The sequence below is a fragment of the Opisthocomus hoazin genome, chromosome 18, assembly GCF_030867145.1.
Source record: "Opisthocomus hoazin isolate bOpiHoa1 chromosome 18, bOpiHoa1.hap1, whole genome shotgun sequence".
In the NCBI taxonomy this organism is placed as follows: domain Eukaryota; kingdom Metazoa; phylum Chordata; class Aves; order Opisthocomiformes; family Opisthocomidae; genus Opisthocomus; species Opisthocomus hoazin.
In genome coordinates, this window is record NC_134431.1 from 19,493,977 (window position 1) to 19,515,269 (window position 21,293).

General features: G+C 62.9%; 2 protein-coding genes across 3 annotated transcripts; both read left to right on the forward strand.

The window, feature by feature from the left end:
* Positions 1-1,341: 1,341 nt before the first annotated feature.
* On the forward strand, positions 1,342-14,605 carry PCIF1 (phosphorylated CTD interacting factor 1). 2 transcript variants are annotated; one of them, XM_075438706.1, is made up of 18 exons: positions 1,342-1,421; positions 1,661-1,769; positions 4,385-4,523; positions 4,710-4,834; positions 5,298-5,435; positions 5,862-5,992; positions 6,668-6,822; positions 7,088-7,235; positions 7,444-7,527; positions 8,011-8,110; positions 8,311-8,473; positions 9,689-9,861; positions 10,333-10,419; positions 10,932-11,116; positions 12,208-12,301; positions 12,517-12,692; positions 13,315-13,376; positions 13,505-14,605. In XM_075438706.1, the coding sequence occupies exons 3-18, from the start codon at positions 4,400-4,402 to the stop codon at positions 14,140-14,142; spliced, it is 2,583 nt and encodes an 860-aa protein (XP_075294821.1). In that variant the 5' UTR covers positions 1,342-1,421; positions 1,661-1,769; positions 4,385-4,399; the 3' UTR covers positions 14,143-14,605. The 2 variants fall into 2 exon arrangements, with proteins under 2 accessions (XP_075294821.1, XP_075294822.1); XM_075438707.1 differs by lacking the exon at positions 13,315-13,376 and having other exon boundaries at positions 13,505-13,867.
* A 2,910-nt stretch (positions 14,606-17,515) lies between these two features.
* Positions 17,516-19,054, forward strand: LOC142363551 (E3 ubiquitin-protein ligase RNF182-like). Its single transcript, XM_075438755.1, has 2 exons — positions 17,516-18,355; positions 18,449-19,054. Exon 1 carries the CDS (start codon positions 17,580-17,582, stop codon positions 18,285-18,287), a length of 708 nt encoding a protein of 235 aa, XP_075294870.1. The 5' UTR covers positions 17,516-17,579; the 3' UTR covers positions 18,288-18,355; positions 18,449-19,054.
* Positions 19,055-21,293: the final 2,239 nt, after the last annotated feature.

Sequence of the window (21,293 nt, forward strand, 5' to 3'; positions counted from 1 at the left end):
GCTCGCGGGGCTCGTGTGCCGGCTCGGGAGACTTCGTGCTTACACAGCACTTATCCCTCCAGAAGTGCTTTGCCAGCATTAACTCCTCAAACTGACCCCGGTGCTCTCAGAGCAGAGGGCAGGACCTGCGGCAGAGCGAGCAGGTCGGCCACTGCCCGGAGGACAGAGAGCCGCCCGGGAAGCTGGGATGCTCTGGAGGGGAAGGGCAGGACAGTGCCCCGTGGCTGGGGCGATGGCCCTGCGGTGCCCCTGCCCATCTCCACCGGCCACTGCCCAGCCAGCTGAGCCCACCGGCCAGCAGCAGGGCTCTGCAACAGCCACGCCGCTGGGCAGGGGCATCCGGGGTCTCCACCCGCAGCCCGTCCCCACCGGCTGCAGGGGGACGTGGGGGCTCCTGCAGCCCCCTCCAGAAACCGGCCCGGCCCAGCAACGGCCGTGCCCGCGTCCTCCGCCATGCGCGGGGCTGGACGCAGCCGGCTGCCAGCACCGCGCTCCCCCGTGGCAGGGCCACGTCCGCCCGCTGGCACGCGGCCCGGGGCACCGGGAGCACGCAGGGGCCCCGCGGGAGCCCCCGCCGAGCCGGGGAGCACGGCCGGGCACGCGGCCCAAGGGCCCCGCGGCAAGGAAGCGCCGCCACGGCCCCCGCAGCAGCCGCCACCGCTCTCGGGGCCCGGGAGCGACGCCAGGGCGCGGGGCAGACACCCGCGGGGCCGCCCCGCCACGCAGCCGCCGCAGCCCGGCGGAGCCCGGCCCTCCGGGGACGGCCAGCACCCGAGCGACGGGCGCGACGCCAGCAACGGCCCGTCAGGGGCAGCCCGCGGGCAGCGGCCGGGCCGGCGGTAGGGAGCGGCCGCCAGGCCCTGCCGGGCGGGAAGCCCCCTTGCGGGCACCCCGCTGGGCGCCGCCGCCCGCACATCAAGGCGCGGCCCCCGCCCGCCCGCTCGCTCCGCCCCGGCGCCGCCGCGCCTCAAAGGCCCTTTGCTGGCGACCGCCGCGGCCTCGCCCTGCCCGCGCGGAACCGCCCGCGGCGCGGCCGCAATGACAGCCCGCGCGGCCCGGAATAGCGGCAGCGGCGGGGCCGTGCCCGCAGCGGGGCGGGCCGCGGCCGCACCAAAGATGGCGCCGGGCCGGGAGGGGCCGCCGCCCGCCCTCGGCGCGTGCGCCCGCCCCAGCGCGGGCCAGGCCGCGCGCAGGCGCCCTGCCGCCGGGCCGGCGCGCGGGGGAAGTGCGCGTGCGCCAGGCCGCTGCCCGCGCGGCGGCGCCTGCGCAGTGCGGGGGGGGCGGGGCGGCCCCGCGCCTGCGCACCGGCGGCCCGCGGTCCCCGCGCAAGATGGCGGCCGCGGGGCGGGCGAGGCGGAGGTGGGGCGGACGCGGCGGACGCGGCGGTGCCCGGTGCCTGCAGCCCCCGACCTCACGCCCAGGTGAGCGGCGCTGCCGCGCGGCCGGGGCCTGCCCCGGAGGAGGGCGGGGGCGCGGGAGGGGCGGGCGGCGGCGGGCGGGCGGCGGCGGAGGGGAGGCGGCGCGGGCCCGCGGCCGCCATCTTAGAGCGCGGCTGCCGCCGCTGCGCGCGCCCCGGCCGCGCCGCGCTCCCGCCGCCGCGCCTGCGCGCGCCCCGGCGGCTCCTCCCCCGCCCCCCCGTAACGGGCTCCTGTCTCCGCAGCGGCCCCCGCGGGCCAGGCGCGGGACGCCCCGCGATGAGGATGCGGCCCCGGCGCGCCAGCGGCCAGCACGGAGCGACAGCCCCGCGTCCCGCCAGGCAGCCCGCCGCCGTAAGTACCCGCCCGCCCGCGCCGCACCCGCGACCTCCTCCCGCCCGGCCTGCGGAGCCGCCGCCGCCGCTCCGCGCTCGCTGGGTTCCGGCGCCCCGCGCTGCCCGCCGGTCCCGGCCCGCCGCGCCGAGGGGCTCCGTCCCGTCACCGCCTCCGGGAGCTGCCCCCGCGCCGCCCGGCAGCCTGCCCGCCCCGCAGACGCGGCCCCACGCGTGCGTGCCGCCCCGGGCTGTGTGCGGGCCCGGCTCCCGGGAGAGGCGGGAGCGCTGCGGGGGGGGCCGTGCCCGGCTTCCAGCCGCCGGCCGCGGCCGGGGATGGGGAGCGCCTCGCCGCGTCCCGAAGCGCTGCCGCCACTCTCCTTTGTCTGCGCGTGCCGGTGCGGGCTGTGGAACCCTGCCGCCGTGAGCTGGAAACCCGCGGGGATCCCGTTTGCTGCGCTTCGCGACTTTGCGTCTGCCTCCGCCCGGCTGCGGTCCCCCCGGCGGTGCTGCTGCTCCTAGGCTGTCAGCGCTCCGGGCAGCGCCGGCGTCCGCGGTGTCTGGGAAGCGCGGTGTGCGTTGGCACGGGGTGTACAGACAGTTCCATAACCACCATAAAGCGCTTGCTCCGAGTCCCTTTCGCTGTCCGGGTCCCAGTACTAGTTTCATAAAAGTGGAGTTGCTTCTGTCAGGATTCCTGTTAGTTTGCTTTTTGCGTTTTCCCAGACTTTAAGGATTTAACAGTCATCAACAGTGATCAAGTGATGAAGCTGCTTGTCTGCTTCCACCCTGCTAGTTCGTCTGTAAATGGGAGAAGGCAAAAACTGTACTTGACAGCTGTTTTGAGCCGTCAGTGGTGAAAAACAGGCAAGTTTCTGTGGCTGGTGTGTGCTTTCCAGTCTGGGAAGATCTTGATACCCAGCGCTCTCTGTAACTTCTTGAAAATATGTTTTTGGTATGAGGAGGAGAAGCTCTAAACACATCCTTGAAGAGCTGCTGCGCCGGCAGTGCGGCTTGGTGAGGCTCCTGCCTTGCAGCCGTAGGGCCCCTCGGACTCCGGTGCGCTGCCCTGCGCTCGTGCCCGTCCGAGCTCCTGCCGGGTCTCCTCCGGATGGCGGGGCTAACCCTGCGGCCCTGCTGGCAGCTAGCTGAAATGGGGTGACTGTAGGGGACACAGCCGGGTTGGAGTTCAGGAGGAAGTGCGAGTAAACAAATATTGCGCAACGCTCACCTGCTGAGGCGATTAGAGGTCCGACGGTGATTGCATGGGTACGCTCTGCAGCAGGCGCTGTCGCCTGTGGGCTTGCTTACTGCTACCTGCCTAGATCTGAGGAGAGGAACGCCAGGTTTCTGCAGTGCCCCATGCCTCTCCTTAGCCTTGCTGGAAGGATGGAAACACCTTCCGAGGTGCTGGAAGGGTCAGGTGTTCCACAGCCCTGGCCTGCATCACACCGAGTCCGCAACTGGCACTACAGACAACTTAGCTCGTGCCTGCTAATTCTTGATTGCTGTTGGCCCCTACCGTTCTGCTCTTCTGAGGTAGCCAGCGTGTTTTTTATGGCCAGGAGCCAGGGTGAATAAATCCAAAATAACTTAGCATCCAAACCAAACCAGAGTTTTTACGTAAGAGATGATATACGAGGGAGCCTACTGCTAGGGCTACTGTTGGCATTTGGTTAAAAAATACACTGCTGTATACAGGATTGTGCTACTGTGGCCCTGACTTTGGTGTTGTGTAGGGTGTCTCCAAGGGCCTGGATAGAGTTAGGTAGCTGAGGTGGGTGGTAATTATTTAAAATGCCTTGTTTCCCCCCCAGTTCATTGCCACCATTCTTAGGGCTCCCAGAGAGGAGCAATCTGCAGTGCTGTTTCGGAACTTCCCCAGGAGGGAAGAATGGTGACTAAGAGAGGAAAAGCCTGGCGGTTTCTGTCCAGCTGGCAACACTGAATTATGATTAAGATGAGCTTTATTGTTTCAACAGACCTTTTTTGTCATAACTGTTGTTAAGAAGATGAAGAAGTACCAAAGGCTAAAACAGCCTGGCTGAGGCCTTGCAGCTACTCTGGGCGTGGGACATACCGAGGAGGATTAATTCAGGAGCTGCGGACTCCCAGCCTGCAGTTCTCTGAACCACAGAAGCTGTTATTAGTGAAGAAATAGGGCTATTTTATAGAGCAGAATTTTTTTAATAAAAGCCTTTTGTTTAAGTTAGGTGCAGCAATGAGTGTGTAAATGTTCATTTAAACTGTCTCTGAGGATAACAGATAGGCACAGCTAGTGATATTAGCGCGGCAGAAGTTGGTACGCGTTCACAGGGGAGTGTGTTTTATCTTTGTGCTTTCAGTCCTGATGTGTGGGACCAGACACTGCACTGTTAGGACAGATCTAGCTGAAAAGTGAGTATTTTGCATGCCGGCCGTAAGAACTCCCTGGCTGACACCATTTAAAGCACAGCATTCCTCATAGCTGTTGTGTCTAGGGGAACGGGTATTTTTCAGGAGTTGGGTGCTGGTTTGTGTGTGCTGTTTCAGACCGTGTTTTATTGTCAGAATGAACTTGTGGTGCCGCAGCTGAGTGGGCCAGGTGGACCCAGGATCTTTCCTGCTGTAACAGATTTTCTGTGTATTTTTCTCTAGTGTGGTTGCTGAGAAATGGCCAATGAGAATCACGGAAGCCCTGCGGAGGAAGCGTCTCTCATGAGTCACTCACCTGGCACCTCCAACCAGAACCAGCCCAGCTCCCCCAAACCTATGCGACTGGTTCAGGACCTGCCAGGTACCGGCCCTGCTCTGGGGAAGGGCCGGCACAGAGTTCTGCGTAGCGGAGAGGAGGTGGCACGGGGCCGCCGAGGGAGGCTGGGAGTGCTGCGTGTTTCAGAGCATGCTGTGCCAGTAGTGGAGACCTGAAGGTCGGGTCTGTTGTTCAGTACTGCTCCTCTCCTGACTCTCACTGTCTTCTCAGATGAGCTGGTGCAGGCTGGCTGGGAGAAGTGCTGGAGCAAGCGAGAGAATCGCCCTTACTACTTCAATCGCTTCACTAACCAGTCTCTGTGGGAAATGCCTGTTCTGGGGCAGCACGATGTCATTGTAAGTAAGCACTCGCCTCGAGGGGCTGTGCCAGTACTGGGATATCTGCAGGGGCAGATGCAGTGGTCTTGCGGACCTGAGATCACATGTGTGGGAGGGTCTTCTCTGCCTTCAGAGCTCCTTGCCAAGTCCAGTGTCTGGCTCGGTCATGATGAAACATTCCTCCTTCAGGTGCACGCTCAGGTAGTGCTGTTCCAGGTGTAGGGCACTGCTCAAAGAACACTCGACCTGGGGGAGTTGTGTTGCGTTTTTTTCTTCTAAGTCTTAAAAACACCCACACAGTCACATGTCTGGAAGAGATTTTTTTTAGCTTTCTGCAGGTGTGAGCATTGGTGTCTTTATTTCCATCCATGTGGGAGCCTGGGGCAGTGAAATGGGAAGTCAAGAGGGCTTCTTGCCTTCATTTGGGACTCTGTGGTGGCAGTTGATGACCTGCATGCTGTTGTTGTTTGGACACTCACAGTCAGACCCTCTGGGATTGAATGCAGCTCCAATGCCACTGGAAGGTGGGATGATAGATACCTCTGTGGAGAACAAGCAGAGGAAGAGGAGATTCTCTGAGGAGGTTCCACCAAGCGGCAACAGTGTGAAGAAGCCCAAGGTGGGTCTGGTGCTGTGAAACACATAGGGCTAAGGATGGTGCTCAGACTGAAACCTAGGGGGTCTGGAGCTTGGGCCTGTATTTTTCGAACTGTGCAAGGTCAGGGCACGCTGCTATAACTCAAGCTGTGACAGCTGACACTCAGAAAGCACAGAAGTGGCAGCAGACTCGGGTCCTGCCAAGTTGACATTTGTCTCTTGCAGCCTGAGGTGGAGTGTGGGAGTTGGGAGGTAACGGATTATGACTGAGAAGCGTGGTAGCTTGCGTGTCCGTGTTAGCTTATGCCAACAGCAGACAAAACATGCTCTGGCAATTCCTGGGGGTATCCGGAGTGGTGTGCTGGTGCAGGATTGTTAGGTGTATCGGGCCGCTTCCCCTTTGCCTTTCTCGGTGGGGCAGTAATTCACATTTTTTTTACATGCCCAGGTGGACATCCCGGGGAACCCAGCTGCTCAGCCAGTGCCCAGCTCTCCCAGTATTCCAGGAACCTCTGTTTTGAAGGCATGGTGTGTTTCACCCGAAGATAAACAGCAGGCAGCTCTTTTACGACCAACTGAGTGAGTCGTCTCCATTTGTTTTCTGTTCTTTTCTTGGTGGTACATAAGAGATACCTGGTTTTCCAGACGTCATAGAATGGTTTGGGTTGGAAGGGACCTTTAAAGTCCATCCAGTCCAACCCCCCTGCAGTGAGCAGGGACATCTTTAACTGGATCAGGTTGCTCAGAGCCCCGTCCAGCCTGGCCTGGAATGTTTCCAGGGATGAGGCATCTTCCATCTCTCTGGGCAACCTGTGCCAGTGTTTCACCACACTTCTTGTAAAAAATGTCTTCATTCTATCTAGACCAAATCTATCTTCTCTTAGTTTAAAACCGTTACCCCTTGTCCTGTCGCAGCAGGCCCTGCTGAAAGTTTGTCCCCATCTTTCTGATCAGCTGCGTTTAAGTACTGCAAGGCTGCAATAAGGTCTCCTCAGAGCCTTCACTTCTCCAGGCTGGAAGAACCTGAGGGACGTAACAGTCCCCCTGTACCTGTGCAAAGAGTCTTCATAGTTCAATTTCCTGGCTGGTCAAACAGCCCAAGGAAGCATCTTTAGAAGCAATATGCTCATGGCAGGGGAGTTGGAACCAGATGATCTTTAAGGTCCCTTCCAACCCTTACCATTCTATGATTCTATAATATTTGATAATTAGCCAATGATCCGGCCATCCTGATGACATCTGCTTCTGCCATAGAGTATATTGGGACCTGGATATTCAGACAAATGCAGTGATTAAGCAGAGAGCACCATCTGAAGTGCTTTCTCCACACCCCGAGGTGGAGCTGCTTCGATCCCAACTCATTCTCAAACTGCGGCAACATTACCGTGAGCTCTGCCAGCAGCGAGAAGGTAAGCTTCTGCTGGGCTCCCTTTATTTGTGTCGTCAGTCCTGTAATACTGTGGTATTCTTCCTGCTGGTTTATGGCTGTCTCATCCCTGTGAACACCTCTTTTTGTGGTGGTTGTAGTCTCTGTGGCATTGTTTGTAAACAATGAGTTTGTAAGCTCATTTGGTTCTGAACTCACTAAGCAGGACTCCAATGTGATGATCCTTATCGGAGCTTCTGGGCATCTCTTTATCGTGGATTAGACCCTTTTTTTCTGTGCTTCTCCAGGGATTGACCCTCCAAGGGAGTCCTTTAATCGCTGGATGTTGGAGAGGAAGGTGGTTGATAAAGGGACAGATCCTCTTCTACCTAGTGACTGCGAGCCAGTAGTGTCTCCTTCCATGTTCAGAGAGATCATGAATGACATTCCCATCAGGTACTGTTCGAAGATGGGGCACCTTACTGGCATGTTTTTGTCTTGGGCCAGTCCAGTGATTTACCTGCCACGGTTCTGTGCTTTTGTGTTTTACTGTCACTGATGAAGTGGTAGGGTGCTGGGGACGTAAAGCTTGGGAACTGGACCTGGCCTCCATGTCTTCATGGCAGCTGTGGAACCGACACATGTGATTTTATGCTTTCCTCAGGTTATCCAGAATCAAGTTCCGGGAGGAAGCCAAGAGACTGCTCTTCAAGTATGCCGAGGCTGCAAAACGGCTGATTGAATCCAGGTGGGAGTTCCTCCTACAGTGCTGTCACGTTCAGAAACGAGAAAAAGGTTATAGGGACTTTTAGAATGGTCTGCTGCATCCCACCTTATTCAGCGTTGATCATCGTCTTACTGAGGAAAAGCAAGGTTAGGAATGTACAGAAGAAAAGCAATAGTGCTGGAGGTGTCTTTGGTAGTAATGTTAGAGTAAAATCTGATGTTGGGAAGCTGAATGTATGCGGAGACAAGTGAGAATCTGTGAAATGCTGTCGTAGAATGCCTTCTGCCGCTTATTCCCGAAATCATACAAGGATCCTTGGGCGGTCACTGCTGTTAAAGAGCAACAGGCCTAGAGCCGTATTTGATTATACAGCGTATGATTTTTCTGACAAGTTCTGCCACAGGACAGAATTGAGGAAGATAGCCTTGTGGGGAAAATAAAAAATGGGATGGAATATATTCCTGTGCAGCAATGGGTTGAATTTTGCTTGTCTGTTTTGTGCAGGAGTGCTTCACCAGACAGCAGGAAGGTGGTGAAGTGGAATGTGGAGGACACCTTCAGCTGGCTGCGACGGGACCATTCTGCCTCTAAGGAGGACTACATGGTCAGTGTCCCTCTGCTTGTGCAGCTGGGCGCAGGGAGCCTGGGAAAGGATGGGGAGCGTGTCTTGGGCCAGATAAAAGTCCTCCTGGAGAAGGCTGTAATTTTTTTTCCTTTGTGGAATGGGAGTGGCAGCGGCACGGAGGCTCTGCATACCTCTGAAGTCCAGTGGCGGGTTGTGTAAGGGACTCTCTGGTTCTGCAGGACCGCCTGGAGCACTTACGCAAGCAGTGTGGGCCCCACGTGTCTGCTGCAGCAAAGGACTCTGTTGAAGGCATCTGCAGTAAGATTTACTACATATCCCTTGAATACGTCAAGCGGATCCGGGAGAAGCATCTTGCCATCCTCAAAGAGAACAATATATCTGGTATGCAGTCAGCTCTGAAGAGCTATAGGGCTACATCCCTACAACATAAAGGCAATGCACTCTGGCCTGTCCCCATTCAAATAGCATTATCTGTCAGGAGGGCTGCCTTGAGTCCACAGGGTTGAATTTAATGGAGTCAGAAACAGCCAGCCGAGCTTAGGTCTTAGCTGACAGAGCCACACAGCGCCTATGCAGTGGCAAGGTGTCTTTCCATCAGGTACTGTACCAACTGTAGTATCAAATATCGTAAATGTATGGTTTGTCAGGATTAAGTTGCTTGTTGGGAGCTGACCACGCTGAGCAGGGTGTTAGTTCATTTCCCTGGACCATGTTTTTTTGCTCTGCTTCTTCATGAATTCCTGGGGACAGCTGATACTCCTTCCGAATGCTGAGCCCTCTTTCCTCCCTGTATTCTCTGCCACGTTTCTTGGGTTCTTAGTACCTTCTGCCCTCCTCTGCCTCCCAGCGCATCACTGTGCACCCTTCTTCCTTTCCCAGCAGAGGACTCATGTTCCTTGCTCTTTTTTCTGGTTTATTCCTTGCTTATGTCTTCTGCTTCTGGTCACCTTTTCCTTCTTCCATGGTCCCTGCTTCTTTCATCACCACTGTTCTGTTCATCCTTTTTGGGTCCTAGCTCTCCTCAGACTCCCTTCAGATCCCAGTGTCTGCCTCTTGCTGCTTGTTTTTGCAGCTTGTCTTCCCGCCGGTTGAATCTGTGATTCCTTCCGACTGATGTTTATCATGAGCTCTTTTTTTTCCTGGTGAAGCTGAGGCTAAGCTGCTGTCCGCAGTGGGTAACCACAAGGTGGCAGGAAGATGCCTTTCCCTCCTGTATTTGCCTGGGAATATTTATTGTGCTTTGGATGAGTTTGGGGCAAACTGGAATAATAACAGTAAGGAGAGTGTTTTACTCACCTGGAGCAAGTGCCATGATGCTGGAATGGTTGTGTGCAGGTCTGCTGTGTTAGAGATGGAGAAATACTGTGAGATGGTCCCCTCTATGCTCTGGCAGTGGGTGATGGAATTAGTGTGGGGAATCGGCTCTGAACCTAGGCAGCTGCCTACGAGGTCTGTGAAGGACCACCGCAGTGTGTTTGGGGTGACCTGTCTGCCCTTTAGCCCCATTCCTCTCACTGCATATTTTGAGGTGGAAGGAAGATCTGTCTCAAATGTCCTTGGATTCTGATGGGCTGCATTTCTGTTTGTTCTCTGTAGCTGAGGTGGAAGCTCCTGAAGTCCAGGACAGGCTCGTATACTGCTACCCAGTGAGACTGGCCATCCCCTCCCCACCACTCCCCAGCGTGGAAATGCACATGGAAAACAACGTGGCGTGTGTGCGGTACAAGGGGGAGATGGTGAAAGTGAGCCGCAACTACTTCAGCAAGCTGGTAAGGGCTGACCGCCAGTCCTGCGTGACTTGTCACAGACTGCTCTGTGGTGAGGGGTTTCGTTTCTCCACATCCTCCGAGAGCAGAGGGATGGAGTGCCGACCCGGCGGGGGCTGTCGGACGCTGCCCTGATAGCAGCGGGAATCAGGACAGCTGCTTTCGCCTTGCTCAGGGTCAGGCTTCTGCCGGCTACTTGCAGGGTGTTGCGTGTGTGCTTTGGAAACGTGCTGTGCTGCAAGAAGTGTCCTCGCAGCAAGGCAGCCCTTGCTCAGACACTTGCTGATGTGGCACGTTCATTCACGCTAGTGAAGAGCTTTGGTTCACTGCCACGGTGAGAGCGGATGCGCTGCAGAGCCTCCGTGCAGAGCCCCCCTGCTCCGGTTGCTGTCAGCGTCCCCTCCGTGTCGTGGTGGGTTGGGGTACTCTCTTGCCTGTGCTGATCGCGTTTGATGGCTGGGCTTTCCCTTCCAGTGGCTTCTCTACCGGTACAGCTGCATTGACGACTCTGGCTTTGAAAAGTTTCTGCCCAGGGTTTGGTGCCTTCTCCGCCGATACCAGGTACTGTCTCGTCACGGTTGTTGTACGTCAGAAAGCCTTAGTAATAGTGGGGGACTGAACTTCTTGTCTTTGCCCGGGGGGAGGTCCACAGCTCTGGGAGCCTGATGCAAAATAGGGCTGAAACTGGGTCCGTTGTCTGCTCCCGGGCTTTGGAGACAAGGCTGCAGCCTGGGGAGCAACTGTGATCTTGACAGGAGGTCTCAGAGGGGATAGAGATACATTTTTATGGAAGAAACCTCCAGTAGTTCTTGCCTGTGAGGGCCAGCTAAAGGGTTGTGGGGGATATATGTGAAAACTGACAGCTGGTTTGTGGGGCCTGAAGTGGATGAGATATCTAAAGAGCATTTCTTGGGTACATGCAGGGGACCTACATGAATTTGAGAAAGGACAAGGGGGCCCTGCATACCCAGAGGAGTGGGTGCGTGGACATGTGGCCCTGGGTCTGTGGTCAGTGAAGGGAGCAGCAGGAGCAGCGAGTGCAGGCGTGGCTCACCGGGGTTTGCTTTCCCCAGATGATGTTCGGTGTGGGTCTGTATGAAGGAACTGGTCTGCAGGGGGCACTTCCCGTGCACGTCTTCGAAGCCCTCCACAAGCTCTTTGGAGTGAGTTTTGAATGCTTTGCCTCGCCCCTGAACTGCTATTTTAAACAATACTGTTCGGCCTTCTTGGATACAGACGGGTATTTTGGATCCAGGGGGTGAGTCTTACGTTCCGGTGCCCTGGCTGTGTCTCTGGGGGGGTGCGTGCGCGTACGATGACTCAAGACAAGCTGACGAGTCTGTGCGTTCAGGGCTGTAGCCGGCTGTGTGGTGTCTGCTCAGTGATGTGTGCTTCAGGCTTGCCTAGAGGCAGTGAGTGGACACAGACTGGCGGTGAAACCGTCAGGAGTGTGCCGTCAGCCTAGCTGGAGCGCTCTGGTCCCTGGGGTACCGTAGAGTCACAGGGTGGTTTGGGTTGGAAGGGACCTTACAGATCATCCAGTTCCAACCCCCCTGCCATGGGCAGGGACCCCTTCTACCAGCCCAGGGTGCTCCCAGTCCTGTCCAGCCTGGCCTCGAACCCTGCCAGGGAGGGGGCATCCACAGCTCCTCTGGGCAGCCTGGGCCAGGGCTTCACCACCCTTATAGTGAAGAATTTCTTCCTAATATCTCATCTAAATCTGCCCTCTTTCAGTTTAAATCTATTACCCTTGTCCTATCACAACAGGTCCTGCTAAAAAGTTTGTTCCCTCTTTCTTACAAGCCCCCCCCCTTTAAGTACTGGCAGCTGCTCTAAGGTCTCCCCGCAGCCTTCTCCTCTCCAGGCTGAGCAGCCCCAGCTCTCCCAGCCTGTCCTCCCAGCAGAGGGGTTCCAGCCCTGGGATCATTGCTGTGCCCTCGTCTGGCCCCGCTCCAGCAGCTCCAGCTCTGCCCTGTGCTGAGGGCTCCAGAGCTGGGCGCGGGACTCCAGTACTATAAATATAAGTATACAAGTGGTGTAGTATGTTACGGAGTATACATACATACACCGTATGTTATGGAGTGAAGCAATTGATAGGTCTGCCAGTGCTTGCCCTTGTTCTGAGGAGGGGGAGACCAGGGCCCTCGGGCAGTCCCCGTGTATCGGCAGTCACCGTCAGTGACTACAGGTGGAGCGTGTCCCCAGCGACCGGTCTGCAGGCCCTCTACTGCTGCGGGTTCAGGCTTTCCGAGAGCGTGACAGCCTTTATGGAAGAAACAGTTGGTTTTTAAGGTGTGACAATTAGAATTCTAGCCTCTCTGATAGGGATCTTTGCCTTTTTTTCTCCAGCCCGTGCCTGGATTTCTTCCCTATAAGTGGCTCTTTTGAGGCAAATCCTCCGTTCTGCGAGGAGCTGATGGATGCCATGGTCTCTCACTTTGAGGTACGTTCACTCGCCCGTGGAGTTGTTCTGAATGGAGCTGTGCAGTCAGTCCTCGGCTCCCCGCTGCTCCCGCAGCAGGGCTGTGGTGCAGGAGGCAAAGGACGGCGACTGCTGCAGCACCGCTCTGGAAGCAGAAGTGTTTCGGTTCCGTAGGACTCATTAGGCATGTCATTGCTCAGCCAGCGCTGAGGTGGTTCATTTTCTTGTTGAACTAGAAACTGCTGGAGAACTCCAGTGAGCCCCTCTCCTTTATTGTCTTCATCCCCGAGTGGCGGGACCCTCCCACACCAGCCCTGACGCGCATGGAGCAGAGCAAGTTCAAGCGGCACCAGCTCATCCTGCCAGCCTTTGATCACGAGTATCGCAGCGGGTCTCAGCACGTCTGCAAAAAGTAGGCCTTTATCTTGGGTCCTTCTGGGAATGCATTTCTGAAGCCGTATGGCAGAAATACCCTACCCTGAGATGAAATCAGCGGGACGTAGGGAGCGGGCAAGGAAGAACGCAGCACGTAATCACCCTGGGTTTTTAAGACAGCCATACAGAGCGTGCTGTGAATTTCACGTCCGTTCAGTGACTGCTGAGGCACTTCGCTAACGCAGGGCTCGTGAGCGGTGTGCCCCGTGGGTACCGGTCCCTCTGAGCAGGGGTACACGTGGTGCTGCGGGGTGCGCGTGCTGCTCTGCCTCCCGCTGAGCCAGTGGAGCCGCATTTCCTGGCTGCGGAGAGCGTGGCGGCTGGATGTCACTCGGGGGGGAGCAGGAGCGAGGGGCGGGTGGGATCTCGGTCCTCGGTGCAGTAAGCCGGCCGTTGGTCTGCTGTTCAGGCAACAAGTCCAAGCAACAGCTTGTTTAAGCAACAAGTTCTCTGTGCCTGGTGAAGAGCGATGCCTCACCATGATGAGTCCCTTCCGCAGGGACAGCGCTGTCCCGGTGCCCGTGCTGCGAGAGCGCTACGTGGCTGCGCAGCATCGGTGCTTCTCCTCTGAAAGTTCACGAGCCTTAACCTTTGCTCAGAAATGCCGGACGCTGCACTCTGCCTGCTCTTTCCCTCAGGATAGTGAGAGAAAAGGATAGAGGTGAATACTTGTCCTAAACGTGACACGGAGGAAGAGGATGGGCGGGTGCTGGGGGCGGGGTGGGTGCAGTGGTGCAGCTTCTCGGAGGTGGCCGGGCGGTGCTGAGTGCCTGTTGCCTTCCCTTGCAGAGAGGAGATGTACTACAAGGCCGTGCACAACACAGCCGTCCTCTTCCTGCAGAACAGCGCCGGCTTTGCCAAGTGGGAGCCCACGCCGGAGCGGCTGCAGGAGCTCATTGCAGCCTACAAGCATTCAGGCCGGACCCTCAGCTCCTCGTCCTCCTCATCGTCATCCTCCTCCTCCTCCTCCTCCTCCTCCTCCTCCACAGCGGACAAAGAGCGGGAGCTGGGCCGAGAGCAAAGCAGCAGCCGGGAGACGAACCCCAACTAAGGGGCAGAGGTGCGAGGCACAGGGGCGGTGCCGGCGGCCCGGGGAGGCTTGCCGGGGCAGTGGAGAGACTGCTGGCTGCGCAGCACCGACCCGGGGGACTCATGCGCAGCCACCCCGCGGCACCTGCTTTCCTCCGCAAACTGCACGCCGCCCGGCCCGGGAGCGCCGGGGAGCGCCCGGCCGCCGGCGGGGAGAGGAGGCTCGGCTGCGGCCCTCGCCGGAGGGCCGGGGAACCCACCATGGCGCGGCAGGAGGAGCAGGCGGCCCCTTCGACGCCGGAGCGCTGAGGGAAGGGGCAGCCAGAGCTGGGACGCACGCACGGGTGGAAGAACGGCGGGACAGATGGAGGGATGGAGGGCGAGCGCTCGGCGCCTAGCGCCGCAGCCGGAGGGGCCCCGGCAGCTGGCCGCAGCCCGGCGCCGCGGGAGGAGGACGGGCAGAGCCCGGGGGCTCCTGCGGCCGCACAGGCACCAGCACAGCTCCGTGTCCATAGTGTAAATAGTTCTGTCCATGGCGCCCGCGCTCCTGGCGGGGCTGCTCCCATCGCATCCGTGTTTCTTTCCCACATCTGTGAGTCCCGTGTTCGCCGACGCCGTGTACCGTGTAGGGGAGGAGCGGAGAAGAGGAGTTTCTTTGGTGTGTAAAGACGTCTTTGCAGCTGTTTTGTAGTCGTCGTGGTTTTTATGCGGGGCCTCTGGGCCTTATTTAACCTCCTTGGGTTTTGTTTTGTAAGGATTAATTTAACACCGCTAACCATTTTATTACTTTTATCGAGAAGAGCAAAGTCTATTTTTGATTTCTGTTTCCTAGTTCTTAGGAACATTAAAAACCAGCATACAGCTCTGCCCGTGTCCGTGCCTTTCCTTCTGCTGGCCGGGGGCCGGTGTCACCCCCTGCCCTCGCCTCTGGCTGGCTGAGAGGTAGAAAACGCAGAGCTGTGGTGTCCGACCCGTTCCTGCGGCCGTGCCCTCCTGCTGAATGCTTTTTCCTGACAACCAGTGTGCGTGCCCTAAAGCAGCCAGACCACCACCCTCTGGCTTCACTGCCGCTGCGGTGCGGAGTTTGGCTTTCCCTTCCCTGGAACGGCCCGCGGGGAAGCGCAGGCCGCTGTCATCGCCCTCGGCCTCTGCGGGGCCGCGTCTCCCTGCCGCGTCTCGGCGCCCCGGCAGCCCTTCGCCCCCCGGCAGCCCTTCGCCCCCCGGCCGTTCTTCAGCCCGGCAGCGAGGGACAGGGCCAGATCGATGCCGGGAAGCACGGAGCTGCGCCCGCAGCGGTGGTGGGAGCTTGGCCGGGCTCTCCTGCGGGCAGTGCCCAGCGAACGTCCTGCGTCGAGCCGGCCAGGGGCCGACGCGCTGCGCCCGAAGCGCAGCATTTCCCAGCGGGACCGGTCTGTGCAGCTTCCCGGCACCGCCCTCGCCCTGTCCCTCGCTGTTGGGCTGAAGAATCGTTTACGGCCACCAGTCTCCTCTGGCCTGACGGGCCGAGGGCGGCTCTGGTGGTTAAAAGCCGGCTTTGCTGGGGTTTGGGAAGTCCCTGGCTTTAGCTGTGCCTCGGGTCGGGCCGCAGGCGCCGTGGACGCCTGTCCTCCCCGGGTGGGTTTTGCTGTCCCGGAGGAGGACGGCACCGGGTGGGTAAGCGTTGCTGGAAGCCTGGCGTCCCGCAGCCGTGCGGGGCTGCATTTCTTGGCACAAACTGGCAGTGAGTTCAGGGTTCAGAAGCCGGGAGGCGAGGAAGTGAGCTGTGTCCTGGGTCCGTGTCGTGCGCAGGGCGTCCCGCGGGCAGCGGCACCGGTGCCACGGCAGTGCCGGTCCCGCTGCGGTGGGCAGGCACGGCCCAGCCCTGCGCGCTGCCTGCTCAGCCCGCGGCCGGCACCTCCGCAGCTCTCCAGGGAGGCTTTCACCAGCCGAGGCGAGGAGATCATCGACCCCCCCGTGATGGCCCTTGGGACAGCTGGGAGCTCGGCAGTGAAAGCAGCAGCTTGTAAAGCCTTTTTTTCCTTTATTCGTTATTTTGAGCCGAGGCAGGCTGCTGCTGCAGTGCAGGCGAGCAGACGCACGCGCTGGTGCTGGGAAGCTCAGCAAATCTTGGTCAGTCCGTCCTCGCCGAGCCGTTTGTCTTGCTCTCTCAGGTGGGGACCGGGACAAGCAGCAGCTTCTGCTCACAGGACTGAGCCGCCCGATCCCCGAGGCAGCGAGACCCCACCGGCACGGGGCCCCCCGCCAGCCCGGCGCCAAGATGGGACGGGACACGTCCCGCCGGCACACGCATCGGCGGCCGTCCCCCGGCGCCCAGCACTGCTCGCGGCCCAGCCGAGCCTGCACCCAGGGTGAAGCCGGGGCAGGCGACCGAGGCCGGGCAGCAAGGGCTGTGTGGGGGGTCGCGGGGGGGGGACAGTGGGGTACGGACTGTGCTGGGGGGACGGGGTCAGCAGTCACGCGGGGAGCGGGGCAGTGCTGGGGGCCCGAGAGCAGCAAGCTGTGACCCCGTCACTGAGGAGGAGCTGGAGACCCCCGGCCGCGCCTGGGCCCAGGCCCGTCCAAGGTCGGCTGTCACTGCGAGGGGTCCTCACCGTGACCCCGCAAGCGTTGCTCCCGTGGCGGGCGGCCGCTGCCGCCCTCCCGGCCGGTGGCACAGCAGTGGGGGGGTTTGCCCAGTCTGCACTGGGAAGAATCGGCACTGCCAGCCGGCCTCAGCCCTGGGCAGCGGGGGGGGGCTCCAACGGCTGCAGCCCCCCGGGGCTGCTGGAAACACCCCCGCAAGGGCTGCAGCTGGGGGGGATGGGGCACGGGCTGGGGGGCCACAGCCTGCGGAGAGGGATGGGGGGAGGCCTCGGCTGTGCCCAGCCTGGCTCGGGCAGGTGCTGTGGCCCCCCCGGTGCCCCCGGCCCCGGCTCCCCGGGGCGCAGCAGTGGGGTGAGGTGCCCGGGCGTTCCACTGCGCCCCGGGATCGCGGTCCTGCGGGTCCGGGACGGGTCTGCAGAGCCCACCCGCGGGCACCCCCCGCCTGACGCTGCTCCCCTCCCTGGGGCCGAGCAGGAGACTCACCCCCCCCCCCCCAAACCCCCCCCCGGTGCCGCAGGAGCCGCTGCCCGCACCCCCGGGCAGGGAAGGAGCATCCTCAGGGCTGCCCGGAAGCGAGGGGGCTGCGGGGATCCGCACCGACCCCTCCGCAACGGCCCCCCCGCCCCGACCCCCGCCCCGGACCCCTGCCCCGACCCCCGCCCCGTCCTGCTGCAGCCCGGCGGGGCCCCGGCCCTGCCCGACGGGGCCGCTCCCGCCGCCGGCCCCGCCGAGCGCCCGCCCCCGCCCCGCGTTGCCGAGCCAACGGTGCGGAGGATGCGGGCGGCCACTGCGCCGGGGCGGGCTCCGCAGCGCGGCGGGCACCGGGCCCGCGCGCCCCCCCCCCCCATGGGCCGCCCGCCCCGGAGCCCCGCCGCGGAGCGCAGGTACGGGGCCGCGGGCGGGGGGCCGCGGGCGGGGGGTCCCTGCGGCCGGCGGAGCCCGGGGTCCGGGGCCGGCCCTGCGCGGGGGGGAGCGGGGGGCGGGCCGCACCCGGGACCCCCCTGCTGCAGCGCGGAGCGGCCCCGGCGCCGGCGCAGCCCCGGGGAGCGGCCGGGGGGGGGGGGTCCGGGGGAGTCCCAGCGGCGGCGGCTGCAGCCGGGCTGTGCCGGCCCCGGGAGGGGGCTGCGGCGGGGGCCCCGCAGCCGGCCCCGCTCAGGCCCCCGCCTGTGGGGTGCGGCGGGGCCCCGCAGCCCGGCCCCGGCTGACAGCGGGCTCCCCCCCCCCCCCCCAGCGCCCGGGCAGCCCCGGCAGCATGGCCCGGCAGGACGGCGAGCGGGGGGCGGCGGGGCCCGCGACCCCCGGGCTGGAGTGCGAGATCTGCTGCGGCCGCTTCGACGGGCGGGGCCGCCGGCCCAAGCGGCTCCGCTGCGGCCACCGGCTCTGCGCCCGCTGCCTGCGCAGGATGGTGGCACTGGGGGACGTGTCGCCGCGCCAGCTCCGCTGCCCCTTCTGCCGCCAGCGCAGCCCGGTGCCCGGCGGGGACGTGCAGCGGCTGCAGGACGACGCCGAGGCGCTGGCGCTGCTGACGGGCCACCCGCGGGGTCCCCCCCGGTCCCCCGAGGTCCTGCTCTGCCCCGGCGTGCTGGAGCCCGCGCCCGGCCCCGACTGCCTGGTCGTCACCATCCTGGAGGTGCCGGCAGACGTGGCCCCGCCGGAGGGCCTGGCGGGGCTGGAGGTGGTGCGGCTGTACCGCCCCGCCAGCCTGGGCACGCTGCCCTGCCACGGCCCCGGCCAGAAGTGCCGCTCCTGGACCTGGCGAGCCGTCCCGCGCTTCGTCCTGGGCGTCCTCGGCCTCCTCTACTTCAGCTCCCTGCCCTTCGGCATCTACCTCCTGCTCATCGAGCACCACAGCCTGGGCATCGTCCTGCTCAGCCTCGTGCCCTCCAGCCTGCTCCTCTGCATCGTCTACAGCCTCTGCCAGTGCCTCTGCCGGGAGGTCTTCGGGTTCCCCCCCTCCTGACCCTGCTTGCCTGAGCCCTGCACCTGCAGCGGGGAGGATTTGGGAACCTTGGCACGTCATCCCTTGGGGTAGGGGAGTTCCACGACCCACGGCTGACCCACAGCGTGGCGGTGCGCGGGGACCACGGGGAGATGCTCAGCGCCTGTTGCCTTCCCTTGCAGAACAGCGCCGGCTTTGCCAAGAGGGAGCCCACGCCGGAGCGGCTGCAGGAGCTTGTTGCAGCCTACAAGCATTCAGGCCGGACCCTCAGCTCCTCGTCCTCCTCATCCTCCTCCTCCGCCACAGCAAAGAGCGGGAGCTGGGCCGAGAGCAAAGCGGCAGCTGGGGGTGAACCCCAGCTCAGGGCGCGCGCGTGCCGGGTGCGGCAGCCGGAGGGGCCCCGGCAGCTGGCCGCAGCCCGGCGCCGCGGGAGGAGGACGGGCAGAGCCCGGGGGCTCCTGCCGCCGCACAGGCACCAGCACAGCTCCGTGTCCATAGTGTAAATAGTTCTGTCCATGGCGCCCGCGCTCCTGGCGGGGCTGCTCCCATCGCATCCGTGTTTCTTTCCCACATCTGTGAGTCCCATGTTCGCCGACGCCGTGTACCGTGTAGGGGAGGAGCGGAGAAGAGGAGTTTCTTTGGTGTGTAAAGACGTCTTTGCAGCTGTTTTGTAGTCGTTGTGGTTTTTATGCGGGGCCTCTGGGCCTTATTTAACCTCCTTGGGTTTTGTTTTGTAAGGATTAATTTAACACCGCTAACCATTTTATTACTTTTATCAAGAAGAGCAAAGTCTATTTTTGATTTCTGTTTCCTAGTTCTTAGGCACATTTAAAGCTGGTGTACAGGTCGGGGCCCTCCTGGGGCTCCTGGTCCCCTCCCCCCCCACCCCCTGCCAGCCCCCCCAGCCCCATTGTCACCCCCAGGCAGTGTGGAGCCTCCGCCAGAGCCGGGCCCCGGGGGTCGGGGGGACCACGGTGGGTTGGACCCCGGTCCCGGCAGCCGGTGTCCTGCTGGGCGGGCGGACGGGCGCTGCCGCTTGCTCCCATGCCCCACACGTGCGGTGCCTCCCATGTGTCCCCGTCGATGCGTGTCCCTGTCCCTGTGTGTCCCTCCCCGTGCTGCACCGCAGTGCTGTGACAGCCCCCCCCAGCCCCGCACCCCACACGTGAGCCCACCCCACGGGTGACCCTGGACGTCCAGGGAGGCGAAAAGGGAGGAGGCATCAGGAAGGCACTGAATCCACAGGAGGGGACCCCCCCCCCTCGGGGTCCACAGCCGGCGGCAGGGCCAGCGACCCCCGTCAGCCTTGCCAGGCGCACAGGGGGGTCCCACCGCGGGCGAGGGACAGCCCGAGGGGTCTGGTGCAGGACTTGCCAAGCTCCCGGGGGTGGTGGAGCCCCCCCCACCCCCCCACCCCCACACCGCCACCGCAGTCCCCACCACAGACGGGCAGCACCGGGAGGTCCAGGACAGAGCCACGTTTATTGATGCCCAGCACCCCTCCAGCAGGTCCCTACCCCTGCTCCGGCACCGCTGGCACGCCCGGGCGGCCGCTGCTCTCGCCGGGGGAAGGCGCCAGCATCGCCGCCACGCTCCAGATCTTCGGCTGCTGGGGCTGCCCGCCCTGCCCAGCGCCCGGCCCCCCACCGGGGCTGCCCCCGCAGCCGTCCTGCGCGGGGCCGGGGCCGGGAGATGCAGCTGGTGGGGCCCCCTCGCCCCCGCTGTCCTCGCCGTCGGCCGGTGGGGCCCAGCCCGCCTTGTTCTCCCTCCGCAGGCGCCGGCGGGCGTTGGCGAACCACGTGGAGACCTGGGCGAGGCTGAGCCGCGAGGCCACGGCCAGCAGCGCCTTCTCGCCCTTGCTGGGGTAGGGGTTACGGGGGTGCCGCGCCAGCCACGCCCGCAGCGCCCCGCTGCTCTCCCGCGCCGCCGCCGCCCTGGCCCGGCCCGGCTCCCGCGGCAGCGATGGCGGGCAGCACGGCGGGCAGGGCCCGGCGCAGGGCAGCAGCCCCGGCGGCACCCCGCAGCCCGGCGAGACCTGGGGGGGAGAAGGGGCGTCAGGGAGGGGAGAGGGGCGGGGGGCACCCGGGGCCGCAGGAGAGGGGCTGGGGGGTGCGGGGGGCCGGGGGAAGGGGCAGAGTTGGGTCCTGCCCGTCCTCATCCTTGCCTGCGCCCGCGCCCAGCCCTGCGCACCCTGAGGCGTCGAGGGGCAGGGGGCTGCAGTGAGGGGGGGAAGCAGGGGGATGCTGGTGGGGGAGGCAGGGGGATGCCAGGGGGGTGCAGGGAACCCAGGGCAGCAGCTCCCAGACCCCCCAGAGCAGCAGCTCCCAGACACCCCCCCCGCCAACCGCAGCCGGGTCCAGGGGGGTCCCACGCCCCAGCCCCCCGGGAGCAGCCACGCAGCGCTTACCGGGGGTGCGAGGAGGCTCAGGGGGGGCGGCAGCAGGCTGCAGCCGGCCAGCACGGGGCAGGGGCATGGCAGCAGGGCTGGGGGGGGCCCCCGCAGGGTTCCCCAGGGCCCCCCGCAGCCCCCCGGCTCTCGGCCCAGGCTCTGCTCACCCCGAGGATCTGCCATGCTGAGGGGAGAGGAGCCGGGGAGCTGCTCCCGGGGGTTTTATAGCCGGCGGGGCCCGGGGGGGGCTGGCCACGGATCGGGGGCATTAGCACCCACGGGAGCAGCCGCAGGGATCTGGGGCAGCCGGTGCCACCCCCTCCCCAGCTCCCGCCGAGCAGGGACTGGCAGGAGCATCCTCCGCCCCGCCTGCACCCCAACAGCCTGGACGTGCCCAGGACCCACGCCAGGACCCCAGCCCCCCCAGCCCCCTGACCCTGCGCAGCCCCAGGGATGGGGTGCAGCGGCACCAGGGGCTGGGGCACGGGGCCCACATGAGCCCCACAGCCCCCCATGGGGACACAGCACGCAGGGGGGACACATGGGGGACAGCACACGCGGGGCTCTACTGCAGTGCCAGGAGCTGTCGGGGTGAAGGGGATGGGGCCTCACAGCCCCGGGGGTGGCCAGTGACCCCT